The sequence below is a fragment of the Phyllostomus discolor genome, chromosome 5, assembly GCF_004126475.2.
Source record: "Phyllostomus discolor isolate MPI-MPIP mPhyDis1 chromosome 5, mPhyDis1.pri.v3, whole genome shotgun sequence".
NCBI lineage: Eukaryota > Metazoa > Chordata > Mammalia > Chiroptera > Phyllostomidae > Phyllostomus > Phyllostomus discolor.
Genome location: NC_040907.2, coordinates 148,771,841 through 148,791,794, shown reverse-complemented (window position 1 = coordinate 148,791,794; position 19,954 = coordinate 148,771,841). Strand labels below are relative to the sequence as shown.

General features: G+C 47.9%; 1 protein-coding gene across 42 annotated transcripts in view; it reads left to right on the top strand.

Moving 5' to 3' along the window:
• SORBS1 (sorbin and SH3 domain containing 1) overlaps window positions 1-19,954 on the top strand; it is a 223,791-nt gene that overhangs the window by 167,684 nt on the left and 36,153 nt on the right. For 25 of the 42 annotated variants that reach the window (XM_036027031.1, XM_036027034.1, XM_036027033.1 and 22 more), the window contains 3 exons: window positions 7,333-7,382; window positions 15,457-15,629; window positions 18,289-18,374. In XM_036027031.1, coding sequence (XP_035882924.1) covers window positions 7,333-7,382; window positions 15,457-15,629; window positions 18,289-18,374 — 309 coding nt within the window. Of the gene's footprint in view, window positions 1-2,611; window positions 2,678-3,225; window positions 3,328-7,332; window positions 7,383-15,456; window positions 15,630-18,288; window positions 18,375-19,954 lie in introns of all 42 variants that reach the window. The other 17 variants (XM_036027020.1, XM_036027021.1, XM_036027024.1 and 14 more) reach the window with 3 other exon arrangements.

Here is a 19,954-nt window from a genome sequence, read left to right as displayed (position 1 = left end):
AATTCTAAATTTCCATCAGGAGAACAAAAGCTATTAGCTTTAAATTATGTATAAGCAAGAGTTTGTGCCATTGATTTTTCAAGTCCTGTTCAGAATCCACAGTTTCTAGCTGTGTCCTCATTGGCCAAGTAACTAAATTAGTTCTATCTTAAATATTGGCTTTTAGGAAACATTATGACACAGTTTTTTATAATGAATTGTGATTGGCTTGTTTTACTGAATCTGTCATTGCAAATAATTCTATTTTTGTCAGCAGTAGGCAGTACTTCAGTCCCAGCATACATTAAATAGGCTCAGTGGAGAGCTTAGTAAGTTAATACTGTTTCTACTGGAAACTGGTCTGAACATCACACAGCCAATCCACACAAATGTTGGGAACACAGCCCATCTGGACATCGGGGCCTCGCCGTAATTTGTATCCCTCCCCTATTGTTCTAACTGCCTCTTCGTGATTTAAAGAGTGCTTTTCCAAAAATGACACTTTTTCTAAAGCCATGAGTACTGCTGGCATAAACCTTAGAGTCCTTCTTAAATGGGACTGATACTTTTTTGTGTAGGTCTTTCATAGTCTTTGAAATTTTTATTAAATTTACTGGGGTGACTTTAGTTAATACAGGGTCAAATGGGTTTCAAACACACATTTCTATGGCACTAGATCGGTATATTGCACTGTGTCCCCACCACCCGAAGTCAAACCATCTTCTGCCACCATATAGTAGGCCTCCTCTACCTCTCACCCTCCTCTCTGTCAGTCTTTTAAAGTAATAGAAGATAATGCTTTTGAAGACTTACCAAAATAACTTAATGTCTATCCTGAGGAGCAGTGTTGTGTTGCAGTGAACGGTTCCCTACAGCCTAAGGCATTCTAGGGGTTGACTTGTTCCTAGTTGAACCAAGTCGAATGACTGGATGTTACTCCCAGCATTTGGTGAGAAGGTGTGGTAGGGAGAACATTGTTCTTCTTTTGACTTCTCTCCTGTCCTGGGCACTGTGGGCCATAAAAGGGTAAGAGACATAAATAAAAAGTGGCATAAACCATGAAAGTTGTTTTAGAATGTTTTCAGTCATTCAGAAGCAGAGTGAAATTAAAACTCCTACCAAAGCCTCTGGATCATCCTTTCCACTGTTTATTCCCTACCAGCGCAGGACCCTTCTCCCCTGAGAGAGGAGAGCCTGCCAGAACTTAGACACTAGACATTCACCCTAGCCTCCCTGCCTCCATCTCCTTCACTGAAAGCCACCTTGAACAAGCTGAAATTTCAGCAAGATCCTGACTGTAATACCTTTTAGCTCCAATAGGTTGTTGTAGAGTATCAAATCATTCAAGATGCCAGGGACCATTTTGGGGAAGGTTATTTAAAACCAATTTAATTTGTAAGCACTGTCTTTTTTTCCCCAGTAAAGAAATGAGTAGGAATGCCATCAGTGGCTTTAGAACATCTGCTTCCCCATATGAACCATCTGTGATGTGTACAAAGTGCCTGAAGAAGAATGATGGTTGTTAACAGCACTTTGTAGACTCAGAGGTCACATCACTGGCCTGGTGCTGTCAGTGGTGAATGCATGTTGAAATCAGATTACTTTTCATTTGCAAATTCATTGCAAAGAGCCAGAGCGTTAGCCTCCCTGCCCCCCTAATTTCTACAGAAATTGATGTGATTTTTATAAGTAAGCTCAGGGCAAAATGTCACAATGTAAACCAATTTGAATGCTTCCATAGTTGGTTATAATGAAATTTTCACAAAATTCCAGGAGCTATTAATGATCCCATTGCCTCCAAAGTCACTGTTTAGGAAATTTCAAGTCTAAATAAGCCATGCAAGATGGATGGGGGAGGAGGAGAATTAGAATTGGCTCGTAACTTCCAGGTGTCCTACCCTTCAAACCCCTCCCTCACTAAATTTACAGCAATTCTGGCAGATTTCTGTTGTAGGAATGCACCCAATTCTATCTTGAAGAGTTAAAGGAGAAAACAAAGATAACCTTACAGTTCGCTATTTAAATTCATGGTATAAACTCTGTTCTCTGAGGCAGATGGAAGGCATGGCTCTGCCACTAGCGTGTTAACAAAGTCGAGTAAACAGTGAAAGATTTTAAAAATTGTCTAGATACACAGCTCAAAATCCGACACCCATTGTATGTGTGGGTATCGTTGCCACCAAGCACAGACAATGCATGCAGTGCAGTTTATCCTCCACTGGCTAGATCTCCAAATTCACACGTTTATTACCAAAGCATGGAGTTTATAGTGGAGAAGAGTGCTTCGGAAATGTGGGATGTCAGTGTCGATCTCAGTGTCAATCTCAGTTCGAAAGGAAAAATAAGGAGTTTTAAAGTTTCTGTTTCAGTGTAAGTTAGTGTTAATGCTTTTATTTATTTATTTTTCTTTGTGTCTTCTTTTAAGTTTTCAATATTTGGACTCCAACAAAGATTTACTCTTGAGACAGAGACCTAGAAACGAGCGTCCCAGCCAGGGCCCACCCCGTCGCTTTTGGTCACCCTCTCTGTGTCGGCAGCTCCCCCGTGTGCCCCTCTTGGTTTGAGCCAGTCTCCGTGTTTGTCTTTATGTCTTTATGCTCATTTCTTCATTTCCTCCTCTGCTTCCCATCAGCCTCCCAAAAAGATATGGGATTATACTCCTGGAGACTGCTCTATCCTTCCTAGAGAGGATAGAAAGGTAATTCGCGCCTCCTCCGTGGGCTGTGTGTGTGTTCTCTAGCCTGGTTAGTGTGAGTGTGCTGTGGGGTTTTCTTTTATTTCCTTAAATCACTTTTACTTTAAATTGATAACTTTTTTTTGGCTTGGTGATTATTTAACAGTCTCTAAGACTTGTACTAATGGTTAGACGTTTGCTTTTTTTTTTTTTAAGCAATGACTTACTCTTCTGACACGTAGTATTTGTCACAGTCACCCTACTCTGAAAAGAGACAAAATAGGTATTTCCTTAAAGGTAGGTTTTTGTTGAAATTATAGTTCTCTTTAGGAAGTAGAATAGAGTTTTGAATCTCAGGTTACTTCAGGATGTAGATTTTCTGTGCCTAATGCTGCATTCTCTGTCCTCATGGCTTTATGTAACTTCCAGTGAGCTCTTGTGTTTTAACCATGCCACCTCTGCCTTATTGAAATACAACACTAAAAAGTTCATTTTTCAAACTTAACCTGCCATTCTCTCTGCCTTTCCTCTAAACTAAAACATTCTTTCCCATCTTTTCTTTCTTGAACCAGACTAACCTAGAAAAAGATCTCAACCTCTGCCAAACAGAGTTAGAGGCAGATTTAGAAAAAATGGAGATGCTTAATAAAGCACCCAGTGCAAACCTGTCACAGGTATTTCTGAGTTTTTCCTCATGCCGTCAGTCCCTTTCCCAGCTCTGTTCTGTCTCCTCAGCTCTGCAGTGTTCGCTGCAGGGAAGGTGAGGAGTAGTTACGCTGGTTACGTTAAAGCTGCATGGCTTCCTGGCTCCCGCTTTGCATTCCTTTCCCCTCCTGCATTTTTGCTTGGATTTCTTTTGAGCTTGGCATCTTCCTTAAAGGGGTTTTTCCACATACTCATGGGTGGCTGGTGATTTAAACTGCTCCTCCTCTTCCTCTGCTTTCAGGGGTGACCCTCTAACTTCCCTTCTTTCTCCTGGGAATGCCTTCTCTGAATTTTCAGGGAGCCATTATCTGGCCATTGTCATTATTGCAGCCCCGGGAGGTCATTGTAAGAGTGTAGCAGTGTGTGTTGAGTGCCTCTTATGTGCACGACATTGTCAGAGCAGTCGTATTTGTGATTTAAAAGGTCAGAAAGTTCTCAGTGAGAAAATGCACCCCAGAGGCCAGACTGCCTGGCCACAAACAAGCGTTTGAAACTCGACCGGCACTGATGTTTTTAAATGGAGCTGTGTCAAAATGTGGTTTATTAAGGGATAGGTCAGAAAGAGAGCAAGTCCAAGGTAAATGGGCTCCCGGGGGAAGAAAAACAGCCCGGTGTTTGCAGAACTGCTCCTGGGGCTCCCTGACAAAACAAGAGAGGCCCTTACAAGGAAAGGGAGTCTTTACAGAAAATACAAAGGAATGTGGACACTGCTAATGAGGCTGGGAAGACCCCCAGACTGCGGCAGGAAAAGTGGAAATTGTGAGCGGATCGTGGTCAACTTCAGAACTAAGACAAGGAAGGAGGGTCAGACCACCAGCATGAGTGACTTGGGTACCAAAAGTCATGTGAGTGCCAGACGTAACCCAGGGCCAGGATAAGGAAAGCAGGGGTTACAGCAGCACTGGGATGTGGGAGCCTGGAATAGAGGCCAGGGAACCACTAACAGATTGGGGGAGTTGGGCTTCAGAAGCCAGAGTCAGTGAAGGATGAGGAAGCCAGGGGGCCAGCGTTAGGCCCTGGGTCCCTTCAGAACTGCAGGGAGGCACAACATCTGAGCCACGGTGCATGAAGCTGAGACAGGGATGTCGCAGGTGGGGGCAGAGGGCTGTTCCCAGCCAGGGGGGAGCCACCGTGGGGTTGAAGGTCTGAGTTAGTTCTGCATTTGACAGCTGTGGCTACAGGTGTGTCCTAAAGTGAGTTGGGACAGGGCAGGGGACTGAAAGTAGTCCAGATAATGAGTGGTTCTGTAACACCTGTGAGGATGGACGGCCACTAGAGAAGCGACCTCACTGCAATTCTCTGAGGGTCGAGATGGCTTCCAGTACCTGGCCTCATTCCCCGGGGCAAGATGGGCACAAAGAGTTTGATACATAAATGAATCATCTTCCCATCGGTTCAGTTAACTGCTGCCCATTAGTCCCTAATACATATGAGATATGCTGATGGAAGTTCTAATTCAGCACCAGAAAATGGGCTTTGCCTTCAGGAACATGACAGCTGAGTCACACTCTTAAACAAAAGAGTGCCAGCAGCACACAGCAGTGCCTGCTAAGAGCTAAGTGCATGGGAGGGGCTGTAAGTGCCAGAAGGGAGGGACGTCTTATGTGAAGTCTGAGCACACTCTCAGAGACGTAGCTGAGATCCCAGAGGGTGGAACGCGGGTACGAAGTGACAGTAGGCGCGGCCACTGGAGGCCCGGTAAGGAGCACAGGCATGAACGTATTGAGGATGTGTTCGAGGAATGGAGTAAGATTCAGCTATAACAGAACATTTGGGGTGGTCATAGTGGGGGCATAGGTTTGGGAAACAGGGCTGACCCTGGATTACAGAGACTCAGAAAAGATGATTAAGAAAATTATTGATGTTGCCCAAGGACCGATGATTTAACTCCAGAGTGTTTCAGGAAGGGTAGTGTCAGCACTTAGAAATGCTGAATTGGAGGAAGGCCATCCAGGTGGGGGCTGAGAGGATAAGGAGGCGGGTAATGGTGAGAACCCACCCTCAGCAGCATGGCATGAGGGCGGTGGGGCGTGTGAGAGCAGAGGAAATGGCAGGGAACCGGCTAATTAATTGGTGTGAGAAACAAAGAATGGGGTGGGAAACAAAGCAATGCTCCCCGTCCAGGCAGCTGGAACAATGGGGACACATTGTAGGTCACAGAAGAAAGATGGGGAGAAAAGTCAGTGCAGAGGTGAGATGAAGGATTTGGTTTTAGGTCATTTATTTTTGAGGAGTTGGTTGGGTATCACGTAGGGAATATCTGGTAGACAGTTGAACACATAAAACTGGGGCTCGTGGGAGAGGCAGGGGCTTACAAAGCCCATTGGAGTCTCCAGAACAGAAGCGACGGCTGGCATCCTGCAGGGGATGAAGACGCCGGACCCAGGAGTAAAAGAAAGGTTCAGCGAAAGGATGAAAGACCAGCAACTACTGAGGGATGTTGATGGAGGAACCGGAGGACACGGGGAGGGCCAGGCAGAGAACAGTTCTGAGGTGTGGGAGGGAAAACGAGTGGTGGAGTGAGCAGGGGAGAACAACCCAGGGCTCCAGAGAGGTCCCAAAAGCAGACCCTGAGGAAAGGTCAATGAGTTTGATAACCAAGAGGTTTCAAAACACTTTGGAGGTTGCTGGGTGAGTGTGGATGGGAGCCGGAGTACGTGGTGAGAACCAGCAGGACCCCCAGGGGTACGGCACCAATTGAAAACACGTGGTCGTGGAAGGAAGGCAGGGGCGTTCCCAGGGGACTCGGCAGGGTTATGCAAAAGTTTTTCAACATGGAAACCTGGACATCGTCCACAGAGGTGGGCGAAGACCCAGAATGGGGCAGATGTCAAAGGTCAGATTCAGGGAGAGAGGGTAGGCAGGAGAGACCAGGCTAGCAAAGGGCTGGGTGGATGAATGTGGAGGTAGGAGGGGTGCCTCCTCTGAGGAGTAATGGGGAGCAGAGGGTGCTGTCCTCCTGAGGCAGAGGTGCCCTCAGAAATGACAGGACCCAGCAGGAAGGGGGCCGGGTGGCCGAGCTCCTGACAAAGGCCACCTCTCTCCTGTCACCTCCCTCTTTTCCATCTCTCCCTTTCCTTGTTCCTGGTGTTTCTCTTTCTCTCCTTGCCTCAAATTTCTCTCCCCTAGATACTTTGTTTTCCTTGTAATGGTCATCATCAGAGCTAGAAGTACCTTTAAAAGTTAACTTTTTCACTGAATTTTTCAACCACCACACTATTTTTAAGTGCACGTATATTGAACCCTTTGCATTCTTCTCTACAAGACAACAGAATCCCTAAGCTACACAATTATGTTGCTTTTTCTCTGCATGTAGTTCTCAGTTGTTTTCTTCCTTTTGCATAGTGGCATGTAATCCCATGAAATGTTCCCCACCAAGGCTGAGATGGTCATTAATAGCTTTTGTACAACTGCATTTCTCCCCTTTTCACACTTCTAAATCTGCAGGGGCAAACAATGGTCCAAACCCAGGGTATTCTGTACCTGAAGTTTTGGGTGGCTCTCTCTGGATGTGGCATCTGGGGTGCATGAAGGAGTCTGGTGGGTTGGCAGGGGTGTCTGAAGGTTGGGGTACACTGGCGTAGGGTATGCTGTCCATGCCACTAATGCATGCCAGCCAAATAGTGGGCCCCTCTGCCCAGTGGGCCCCTCCACCCAGTGGGCCCATGACTGAAAGTACAAGCAATCGAGGAGGCCATCTCCTAACTCACCCAGAGAGCCTTGGCTGCAGTCGCTGGGGGACAAAAGACCAGAGACAATGAGAACACCCGCTTCCCCAGAAAGCCTCCTCCCAAGGAAAAGGCGCCACCCCCACCAGCACTGAGTCCCTTCTTGCCAGGCTCCCCTGCTCCCAGGGGTCCCTGTCTAAGTTAGCAAAGGGAAGGGACTTCTCTCTCTGCCCCTTGGCTTGAAACATCGGAGTCAAAATAAATCATATTCTCTCTCTCTCTCTCTTTTTTTTTTGACATTTACAGAGCTCAGCAGTCAGCCCCACTCCGGAAATTTCTTCAGAGCCTCCTGGATAGTAAGTTGCCCCTTTGTTTACATGATCGTGACCAAATGTGTGAGATGTCAAAAACAGGAAGGAGCTGGTGTGTTGGACCCGAGTGCGTTTTATTTGAAGCAGTGCAGTGGCTTTGAATGGTGCATGGTTTGGTGATAAGTAGCAATTCAATTCTGGTCTTCGATTTTTTTTTTTGTTTTCTTTTCCTCTTCCAAATTAATTTTGTGATGTTTCATGTTAACTTTGACAGGTTTTCCTGAGTTGTCATCTTGACTTTTAGAATGTGAGTGTATCAGCCTGAGTTTAGGATCAAAGTTTACCTCATTTGCTGATTCTTGTGGGGAACAGGCATGTGAATGTGTAAGGACTTGTCACAGGGACAGGCGGAGCCGAGGGGGCTCGCCGGTCTGACTCTCAGAGATGTGGCTTTACTTCCCCATACCAGTTCTCAGGATTCCCCCTGGGTGGTGCGTGCACACCTCACTCACGTCTTCACAGGGCAACCATCCTGAAACCATCCTGCATCCTTTCCTCCACATCATCCCCCAAACTACCCCCCTAACCCCCTGCATTCTCTACCAGATTCTGTCTTAGAGCTTTGCCACGCAGCTGCTGCCCCAGCTGAAAGTGGTTCGGTGCTGCCTGCCCCGCCCTGCACACACGGTAAATGACAAGCATTTTAGCTTGTCCAAGAAGACCCTCACTGAGCCTGTCTGTACCCAATCTCATGTTAATACCTCTTGTGACACCGACTTTCGTTGTGTCCCTGGATTATGTTTCTGTGTTTTTATAACTGCTAATAAATCGTAAACTCCTGAGGACAAGGACTGCATCTCCACCGTGCCTGGTGCACCCCATGGATCTGGGAGTTCGCTGTGGTTGGAGCAGCTCCTCATCTTACCGCCGTTGCATCTGTGGCTTATTCTTCAAAGTGTGGCAGGAAGGGAGGCACAACTATTACCTGCTCCATTTGGGTTGGGCAGATCCATACTGAGCAAAATTCACCTGCTCAAATGGAAGCCTGACTTGATCTGGTGCTGAGTTGATGCGGATTTGTGGCAAACTTTGTGGTCACTTGGGCATTTTGCAAGAGTAGTTTCATTGGAACGTCAATCAGCTGGGACTGGAGGAGTTCACTGGAAAATTGGGAAAACACCTTGAGCCTTTTAGGGTAGTGACCAAATCCCTAACCAGATCTATTCTGTGAGTATTTCTTCTCTAAATATGTTCATTAATGATTTTGATTAATGTACCCCAGAGTGTCAGATGTAGTCGAGATGAAGTGTTAGGACAGCGGCTAGGGGGACAGCTTCTATCGGGAAGGACGGTTCCATCTGGAGAAGGTTGAGCGTAGTCTCTGCACTCACTGTGGGGTTGGTGCTGAGGCTGCCAGTACGACAGGGAGAACCGAAGTTCAGCTGTATCATCAGGACTGCCCCCTTCTCCCCCAACTTGGGGCTCTGAGGCTTACTCTGTGTTAAGGAGCTAGTTGAACCATGCCCTTAGCTCCAAGGATGACAGGTCACAGGCCTTCTAAGGTCCTACAGATGTGCTGTCAAGGGCGAAGCCCACCAGACGACCTTAGGATGTCTGTAGATAAAGGGCTTCTTCAACCCAAGGCTCCAAGCAAACTCTCCCTGGTCCTTGAGGTCACCTGTTTGTCTGTGACAAAGCTTGACATTTTTTCAATCCTGACTGTCCAGTGCCTGACATTTCCAGGATTGTATCAAATTAGCCCTGCTGCCTGGTCTCTCCCCTCTGCCTCCTCACCTCCATCTCCCTGAAATGCCCAGGACAAAAAAATGCACCGGTTGCAGGCGGCCAGCTCATTGAATTCCTTAGTTCTGCTGGATCTGAGGCACTATGCTAGGTATTACAATAGGAACATAAGAAATAGTCGTTTAACAGTTTGGGGGGGAGTAAAACACACACACACAAAATGAATGCTAGTAAATAAGAAGGCAAAGTAGCAAGTGATTGAAGTAGACTATATGGATAAAAGCAAAGAAAGCGATGCCCCTGGGCTGTCAGAGTCAGGCACACAGCTCTTGAATGAAGTGGTGACTTTAATGATTTATTCAGCATTCACTGGGTGCCAGGCCCTATGCTTAGCTCCTTATGTGATTCACCTCACTTAGTCCTCTCCACATTCCAGGATCAGACATTATTTTTAATCCTTGTTGGAGGCATGAGGAAGTAGGCAGTGCAATGCCCAAGGTGCCACAGGGGGTGTGTGGCAGAACTGTCCTAATCCTATCAGACCAGCCCCCTCAAACTTCTCGAACTTCTCGGGCATGGGACTGGTGTCGGCAGTACGCTCTCATCTGCACTGTACTGATTCAATATTGGGTAATAAATTAACACAAAGCAGGCTACAATTGATTGTCTTTTGAGTGACTGAAAAAAAGGCAATTTAGGCAACTATTCGTGCCATTGTGTTGGCAGGATAGAGGGGGACTAAGGCATGCTGCTTTAAAGAGCAAATTGCGGTCAGACTGAGTATTTGTGCACATGAAGGTATTTGATGTTTTAATTGACCAAGCACTCTTGTTTGCGCAATCGAAACAGGTCCCAAAGACCTCTGTTTTTTTTTCAGCCTTAGCTTAGCTCACGTGAAATATTTGGCAGGAATAGAGGAGATATGTTTTCCTCCTGCTGTTCTACCATTTGGGGATTTATCAGTAATTCGAGCTTGGTTTTCTCCCCGTTTGTTCGAATGAGTAAGGTTTTCCTGCATTTGGAATTGGTGAGGAACCAGCTTGAGTGCAGTGCCCGACACATTGGGAAGTGCAGGATAACGTCTGCTGGATAAATGAAGGCATCTACAGGTCTAATTAACTAGAATCCAACTTGCTCAGCACCCAGGCAGGCAACTTGTGGACTGAATCTGGCCCCTTTCACTCAGACAGGAATGAACTGTTAAAAAGAGTGTTGGTGAGATTTGACATAACCTAAGGCCTGAAGAAAGAGGGATTGTGAATGACTATCAAAAGAATGTGGGAACAGCAAGGAGGAAATTTACCCTTTGTCCTAATGCCCTATATAACTACCAGTCCTTCCTCTCCAATAATACATTTTTAGAGTTGTGATCACAGTATATGTCCAATGTTTTACTTCTGTAGTGTTAACCAGGCCTGCAAATCAACAGTGCAGCCTACTCATTTTCATCATTACTTAGTATTGATCAGCACTAATACATTCTTTGCCTAACCAAAGAGCTTTACTTTATGTGGCCAGCAGGTGGCACCCAAGAAGCTGCTATTTTCCTAAGTGGTAACCGTACACTAGAAAAAAACACTTTTCCCCTTAATCTAACTGAAGCTCAAAACACAACTCATTAGTTGAAGAACTTGATGAAACATTAGAAACTTCCCAAGGCTTAAAAATATGTCAAATCTATGTGCATGTAGACATTTAATTTCATGGAATCGTTTATTCTACTGGTATTTACTGAACAACGGGACTAGGTACCAGTCACACACAGATTACTCAGATAAACTGCCTGACCCCAAGGGAAAAATTCTAATGTAGTGGGGAGACCGACTTGTAAATAATGGTCAGAATCAAGAGCTGCACCTATGATGGTGGGACCCCAGGGGGAGTGAGCGCCTCTGTTTTGTGGAGGAGGAAAGGTGGGCTTTATAGAGGAGCAGCAAATAAAACGTGAATAACAACAACATGATATTTCCTACTTGATTACAAGTAGAAAAAGAAATTTTTTTTCATGTGGTACAAAAGGCTAGACGATGCAGCTGCACTCTCCGGATTGCCTAGAGCACCGCCCCCCCCCCCCATAGCCACAGTTGCTTTTTAGTTTCTTCCTGAAAACACCAATGGTTTTGAACAGTAAATTCCATGACGCTGGAATTCCTTTGGTTTGTTCGTTGTTGACTCTCCACCCAGGAGAGTGTTTGACTGCAGAGGTGTGGGCGAGTGGGTGAGGTGGTGACCAGGAGGCGGAGGACGAAGGGTTAAGGTGAGCTGTGTCAAGGACAAGGGGTAAGCAGGACTTGGTGACTGATTAGGTTTTGGGAGCAAGGATGGGGAGAAGGGGGCTGATTTTCTGGGCTTTCTGGCTTGGGAGATGGGAGGTGGGGGAACAGAGCTGGGTTTGGTTTGGGACATGTCAGGTTTAAGATGCCGGAGGAACATCGAGGTGGAGCGGCCTAGAAGGCAGCTGAATGTATGTGTCTAGAGCCCAGCAGGAAGGTCTCCATAGATAACAGGTTGGAAGGTGAACATTTAGGACAGTCTCCCACACCTAGTGGTTTTGCAGATGAAGGGAGTGGAGGCTGAGAGAAACCGAATGATTCCCAGTCTTTAAAAGGAGCAGCTTTGCCTCGGCTGACCCGCATTCCTTGTTGGAGTCTGGCTGGAATCCCAGCTGCCAGGACCCTGCCCGCCTCTTCCAGGGCCTCCAGTCAGCACAACTGGGAACATTTGGCCCTAAAATGATCGCTCTGTTCTCTCACTTGATTCTTCGAGTGAGTGTGTTTTTGTTGAATCCCCTTGAAACTCCGCAGCCAGCTCTGCATCTTGGCCAGGGGGTAAGTTCTCTTCTCTGTCTCCTCCTGGCTTGCTCTTCTTCAGCCAGAGCTGCTGAGAGCTGAGCTTCTGAACTTGACCTGTTTTGTTAAGTAATCAGTGTCTTTCTCAAGTCGGCCTGAGGCCACTTCTCTCATCCTCTGATCTATTTGAACACACCAAACACCCAGCAGCTCTGTGACCAATGACAAATGCCTTCTCCACTCTGATCCTCAGTTTCCCCCTTTGGTGCAGTGGATGTCTGCCTTTCTGATTAGGAGAGCCAATGAAAAGGATACATTTATTGTAAAACAAACAAACAAAACACCGTACCAGGCCTTTTAGATACTGTTTTTAAACTAGTTGCAAAGTGCCCCACATCTGGAAAAAGCATGTTGGCTTTGGTATCAGAAACAAAACAACTGGCCATAGCAAATCCAATCTGAGAGGTTTCCTGAGGGCTGGTTTGTCGTTCTGGTGGGGAAGCAGGAAAAAAATGGTGATAATGGGTGGAATAAAGCCAGAAAGTGGGGGGGGGGGCTGTTGGGGTGGGGTGGGGGTGAGTTCTGACAGCTGAGGAGGGAGAGGAGGTGAGGTCAGCAGCCGCGTCATGGCCAAGAAGTCAGGAGGAGCCAGGGCAGACTGGTTGGCTTCTGTCCTGCTGCCCTGCCCGAGGCAGAGGCAGTTGAAAGGACAGCAGGACAGAAGCCACCATCAGAGTCACTCAGTGCTGAGTGAAGTCTGGTCACCCCAAACCAGGGCTTTGGAGACTCCCCCCTCACCAAAGCGCCCTCAGTCATTACAGCTGTTGGTTGGAAGACTAAAGGACATCCACGTACGGATCTTTTTGCGGTTGGGGTGTACAAAAAGGAGAAACTCGGGGGCAAGCTGAAGGACAAGACCAGAAAACACAACCAAAAAGAAGAGGGTGGACTGTGGAAGGCAGGTGTAGGGAAGAGAAAGATTTATTTTTAATTAGGAAGTTCTAAGGAAAGCCAGTTTAGATGAGCTTACATTTATTTAAATTGCCGTGGAGTGCCACAACCTTGCAAGTCACTGTTAGGGGTCCTCCAGTCCTCTAACTAGAATTGATGGCTTTTGTCGGTCAGAACTGGGGACATCTACGAATGTCCCTGCAGGCAGAAGCAGGGGAGCCCAAAGCCGTGAGGGTGGCAGGCCTTGTCCCTAGGCCTGGCCTCCAAGCCTGGGAGAGCCAAGGCTTTTTGTCTCTAGAGGTAGGAATAGGCCACCCAGGCAGGGGCCTGGACACCAGGAAGGACGGCCAACCTGGGTCTGGGCCACCCGGAGTCCCTGCAGTCCTCTTCTGCCCGCTGTTCTGATGACTCTGTGGCCACTGACCTCAGGAGCTCAGAGCCCTCAGTAAACATGACACAGTTCTTGTATGTGTGTGGAAGAGTATCTAAATACATACTTCCACAAATCAAAACACAGCCTTAATCAGATAATGTGTGCAAGTTTGGCTTTCAGAAAATGTGACCTTTCACTCATTCAACAAATATTTACTGAGTGTCCTCGTAGACCCTGTAGTCAAGTGGGCTCTTAAAAATCAGTGCACAGCCTGGGGAGGTAGACGGCCCCCTCCTGGCCGTCCCGGAGGTTTCTCCTCTCTGAGACGCACCCTGGAGGCTGCTCTGTAGACTCACTTCATCCGCCTGCTTTTTTGTTTTCATCTTTGGGGGTTGGTTTTCTTCTCCCTTAGATTCCCAGTACTCTGTCTTGGCTGAGGAAAGGGGGAAAAGCATCCGGTCACCTGACCTAGGCCTGCGAGAAGGGGGAGGGACCAGGGGAACCCTAGCCGCCAGGGTAATCCCCTGACCTAGGGCAGGCAAGGCCCTTAAAACCAGTGGTGTGGTCCAGGCGAACTTCCCCTCCCCGAGGTGGAGACACTGCCTGTTTTACCAGAGTCTTCATCTCTTTTATGTTTCCAACTCTTGGGTTCTGCAGCCATTTGTCCCAGACATCCATTGGTGACGGGTTCTGATATACGTGGAGCTGGAGGGTCCTCAGGCCCCATGTGCTGTGCTGTGCGAGCCTCCACAGCTACCGGGAAATGCCCTGTAAAACAGCGGCTCAGAGTCCACTCTGGGTGGCGCTCCGAGCCATGGCTCAGGTTGCAGCTTCGCGCTCCGCGGAGCCGCCGCGCCTGTGTTGTCCGGAACCCCAGTCTCTCAGAGGGGCTTCTCGTCTGAAAATGGAAAAAGTAGGTTTGCTTGTGAGGGGTAGAGAGAACGTGATCGTCAGGCACTTTGCACAGTGCTCCCCACATCGGACATCTCACCTGGTGGTGTGTAGAGTTGCTGTTGCCATCATTATCTGTGCCCATGGGGCCCCAGAGGCTGTATGAGCTGTAAAAATAGTCCCACCGTGATTGATGGGTGAAGGGAAGGAGATGGGCAGATGTGCGATAAAGCAGGCGCAGCCCAGTGTGCCTTGTAGAACAGTGTGGGGGAACGTGTGGGAGTTCTCTATTTTAACTCCTTTCGCATTTCTATGCACTTGATAATATTCATGATAAAACATGGGGACGAGGAAATTTCACCAAGCTGTTCACATCTTTGGAGCTGAGAAATCTATATTGATCCCAGCAAACTGAATTCAGTAGCCTTGAGAAGCGGGCTCGCAGAAGCCTGAGTGCTTTCGCGCGGAAGAGCCCTTCCCCTGTCCGAGTGAGTGTGTGTCCGTGTGTCAAGGTGGCTGTGCGTGAGGGCACAGAAAACGGGTAGGGGAAGGGAGGGGTTCATTGAATGCATGCTCTCAATTTTTTTGCCCCACCTCATTCCAAAAAGGATTTGTGGTAACTTGCAAAAATACCTGGAACTTCAACGAGATAAAAATAAATGAAAGGTAGATCAGTGAAAGAAGGATATACGTGTCATCACGTTCTGAATATACATTTTGAAAGACATGGGTGCAAAATGTGGCTAGCATAATAAAAGCACAGAGAATCCCAGGTTCCTTTTTCACTTGGTGGCTGATTTTCCTGGAGCCTCAGGACAGCTGGGTTTCCTCTTTTCATGGTTGATTTTAATGCTCCATCAGCCAAAGAAAAGTAGCTGAGAAAAATAATCCAAGTGATGGACTTGAAGTCACCAACACTGGCCGGCAACATGTTGGAGGTCCCCCTTATGCCCTTGACTGCCCCGTCTTGTGTGCAGCCCCTGGGCACACTGCGCCGCCCCCCCCCCCCCCCAGCCCAGCCCTGCACCCCTCCTCCTCCCTCACCCCCCTCCTAGTCTCATCTCCTGCCGTCCCTCCCCCAGCAGCATTTCTCAGTTATTCTTTGAAAGCACAAGCGCAGTCATCTCAGTCAGGGCACATTTGCTGTTTGGAAATGATTCCTGAGCATTTAAGGGCACCCTGGGCCAGCCTTGTCTGTCTAGCTCCATGTCTAAATAAGAATGTTCTTTAGAAAGGGTGGTGCTTGATTAGCTAGAAAGTGTCTTTTCTATCCTCAGTTGGAAATGTGCATTTTAGAAATATGTTAAAAATACTAACATCTGTTCTTTTTTTTCCCTCTTCCCTCTTTCCTTTAAAATTACATCGTTCATAGTATATATTCTTCCAACTTCCACGCAGTGAAGAGGGAATCAGATGGGGCTCCTGGGGACCTCGGTAGCTTGGAGAACGAGAGGCAGATTTATAAAAGCGTCTTGGAAGGTGGAGACATCCCTCTCCAGGGCCTCAGTGGGCTCAAGCGACCCTCCAGCTCGGCCTCCACCAAAGGTAACTGAGTGAAGCCTCAGGCCTCTCGCCTGTCTACCATAATCGGGGTGCCTCCTAGCCACACTGTTATCGGGGTGTTGGCAGTGGGTGAACCTCCAGCTACTGGGATAACTTCTGCCTTGTTCAGGTCCACTTCCAGGCTTTCAAGCCTTCTTATGTCCCTTCCGCTAGTTTCTCACCGGCCATTTTTCTTTCTGGTGTTAATAGTTTCCCTTCCTGTAAACCCCAACCTTGCTCTCCCTGAAACATCTCTCTCTCTCTTATTTTTTTTTTGTTCCGATTCCCTTTTCTTAGAAATTAGCTGAGCTTTAGTCCTTCCTGACTCTAGCAAGGTGGCCATTTTTTCGTTGCATCTTTGCACCTGCTTTGCAGCATAGATTATTTTGCTTCTGGACATCAACTGGAAATTTTTTAATAAAAAGAATCCTATTACAAATGAGCATGTTACCTCTCCTTTTTTGTTTTTTAGCAGCTTTCAGCTTTAACCTAATGGGTCTGTTTATTTTATTCTGCATGCTTTCCAGTGGATCGTAAAGGTGGGAATGCTCACATGATTTCTTCATCTTCAGTTCATAGCCGAACGGTTAACACTAGCAATGCATTAGGCCCTGTGTGTAAGCACAAGAAACCCCTGTCCGCTGCAAAAGCCTGCATTTCGGAAATCCTTCCCTCCAAGTTCAAACCCAGGCTCTCTGCTCCCAGCGCTCTTTTGCAGGAACAGAAGAGTGTCCTGTTGCCATCAGAAAAGGCTCAGAGCTGTGAGAACCTTTGCACTTCAGTTTCTTTGAATGATTCCAAGAGAGGGCTCCCCCTCCAGGTCGGGGGAAGCATTGAGAACCTGCTCATGCGCTCCCGGCGGGATTATGACAGCAAGTCCAGCAGCACCATGAGCCTGCAGGAGTATGGCACCAGCGCCAGGAGGCCCTGCCCTCTCTCGAGAAAGGCTGGGATGCAGTTCTCCATGCTCTACCGGGACATGCACCAGATCAACCGAGCTGGCCTCTTCCTGGGATCCACCTCCTCCTCCAGCGTGCGCGATCTTGCTTCCCACTTTGAAAGGAGCAGCCTGGCCTTGGCCAGGGGTGAGCTAGGCCCCAGCCAGGAGGGCCCGGAGCACATCCCCAAGCACACTGTCTCCTCTCGCATCACGGCTTTTGAGCAGCTGATTCAGAGGTCGAGGTCCATGCCATCCCTGGACCTGTCCGGCAGGCTGAGCAAGTCTCCCACACCTGTGCTTTCCCGGAGTGGCCTGACCTCGGCCCGCTCTGCTGAGTCCCTCCTCGAGTCAACCAAGCTCCGGCCCAGGGAGATGGGTGGGATGAACCCTGGAGGGGTCTACGTCTCCCCAACATGCAGCAATATGGTGGACCCCACCTTGGGCTTCAGGGGTCTGGCACCTGCGGAGCCCCTCTCCATGTGCTCTGACGAGCTCGATCACTGCTCAAACGTCTCCAGTGACAGCAGAGAGGGCAGCAGTGGCAGCATTCATGGAGACTTCCCCAAACACCACATCAACAAGTGCAAGGGCACCTGCCCGGCCTCATACACCCGCTTCACCACCATCCGGAAGCATGAGCAGCAGCAGACCTCCAGACAGCCCGACTGGCGCCTGGATCCCAGAGGGGACAGGAGCACGCTCCTCAGGAACATCTACCTGATGAGCCCCCTCCCCTTTCGGTTGAAAAAGCCCCTCCAGCACCACCCCAGACAACCTTCCCCTGGGGACTTCTCAGGCCCACCGCTGGGCCGGAAACCAGACCTCCCCAGTCAGCCCCATCAGGATGAGCCCCGCTCCAGGGGGAAGCCCTCGGTCCCCAAACGCTTGTCTTCGAGACACACCATGGCCAGGCTGAGGCGGATCTCAGAGCCCCCTCAGGAGAGACCCATGGTCCCCGAGGACTGCCCCAGGGCCTTTAGTAATGGGAACTCTGTGCCGCACTCAGACCGCGGTCTGGACAGAAACAACAACCCACAGAGTGAACTGGGACCATCCCTCGGAGGTGGCATTTTGTGTATTTGCCCAGTCTCACCTCACCTGTCTCTCCACCTTGCTTGCTCTGTCCCTTCCTCCCGTGTGCTCTTGGTGCTCATTTTCTGGTCCACCCTTTGTTTTCTGTTTGTTTTGCTTGGCAATTAACCATGGCTCGTAGTGGCTGCACTTCTTTAAAAACAAAGCCCCCATGTCATTTAGACTAACCACCAAACTCTGTTTCGAAAGAAAAATTGGCCGTTTAGCTCATCTGAGAAATTTGCTCATTTGAACCTCTGAGCCCCTTGCAGTTTGCACCAACCCCAACTCACCCCGCGGTTTTTTGAGGGGCAGCCTCTCTCAGTGGCCCTGTGTGTGTGTGTGTGAGTGTACAGTGTGTCCCTGTGAGATCCTGCACGCCTCTTGGCAGGGACAGTTTTCAGAGAAGGTCCTCTCTGCTTACCTTTTGCCTTCTAATGAGTTTTCTTTGTATTATGCTAGTTCACAAGTAAGTCCAAAACGTGGGGAGAACTTGTTTTGTTTTGTTTTCCTTCAGAATTTGATTGTTGATCATTGGTCTCAACAACTGTAAAAACCTGAAATTTAGAATGGATGAAAGGTGAAATCTTTTCCCAGTCTGGTTTCCCACTAAATCGTTGCCTGTTTTAATTCTACTTTGTTGTTTTGAAGATTCAGAATCACCAAGACATTTTATACCCGCTGATTACTTGGAATCCACAGAAGAATTCATTCGAAGACGTCATGATGATAAAGAGGTAAGTGCCATGTCTAATATCTCTTGGCTCTCGCACACGTAAAAATATGAAGGAAGGAAACGTTCTAGATGCCTGTCAGACAGATGATGTGGCCTAGCAACTGGCAATGTCAGAAGTAACTTTGTATGTGACATAGGCTTAATCACTCCCCTTTCGTTCCACTCTTCCCAAATGTGGGAGTGATGGTCCCAAGGCGCTGGGTTCTCAACGCCGTGTCAAGCCAGTACTGCTGCACAGGAGGTTCAGCAAGAGGTTACGCACCCCGGATTGCTCTTTGCTCTTTCATCCCTCCCCCACCCCCTGCCTGATTATTCTCTAGGGAAATCTACCCACACACCTCTCCTATACTGCCCACCACAAAGCACAGTTCACATTGGGAAGGATGCAGTAGGAGAAAAAGGAAACTGGAAAATAATAATGACCATGGTTGCATGGTCATTATGAAACAATGTGAAGTTGCCTTTAACTTAGAAGAAGAGAGACACCCCAGTAAATGCTGGTGAATGCCCACCAAGAACTTCAGGACTCAGCCCTTCCCTTACAGCTACCGACATGTCTTATACTGCAGTGGGCTGGAAAAGTAATGCATTTTGGGATTTAGGACAAGGTCATTCTATGTATCAGCTAAATGGACAAAATCATGAGCTTCTGTTGTAATACAGTGTTGATGTGAGGCATGCTTTCTAGGTGCTGCATTCCCAGGAGAAAGGGTCTAATAGAATAGACAAGCTATGATGCCCATTTTCCTGTAATGAATTAAGAGGTGGAAGAATTGCTTTGAAGAGGTAGCCTGAGAGAGAGGTTGTTCATGTCTGTGCAATCTTCCTTTCCCTATAAAGTCTGAAGCCCTATGTTGTTCTGTTTCGTTGAGTGGTTTCAGAGTTTAGGTGGGTTTTCCTTAAGGATTTAGAGTAAGGCCAACTTTGAGGAGAGCTAGATAATGATCATCACTGCCAGACGGTGAGACAAAGGCCAGGAAAGACCACGGCTCTCCCCTCTCCAGGCACCGCAGACACTGTTCAGTAAGGCACTTGCACGTGTCCCTGGGAAGAAAAGAATGGGAGGATTGATGTACAGAATTATGTGTAATAACGAGGTGAAAAACTCGTGGACAGTGAGTGCTCATAAGGCCACAGAGCAGATTCATTATGAGTCACCATCCCCGAGGTGCAAGGTTCCCACCTGCGCAAGCCCAGACTGCTATGGTGGAAGACAACATTCCAGCTTACTAGTGTGAACCGTAGCACCCACCATGGAAGGTTTTGTGATAGAATTCTGCTAACTATACAAGAGGCCTGTTTTACTAAGTCAGTGTAGCTACTGATCTGTTAAGAGGTACATTCAGAAAGGGAGCATCTTTTTTCCTGAATAACACTGGCTCAAAGACCCTTAAAAACTTCATGTCTTTATCCATGGTTTTGGCTTATGTGGTTAAACTACAGGAAGGATGGGTTTACTGAGATCAGCTTCAAGCACTGGTTTGGGAGCTTTACTCCATTCCCTGTCCACTCTCACTGGGTTTATGTAACCTCGCCAGAGCACCAGAGGTATGGCCTCAAGCACTTGTCCACTCCCACTGA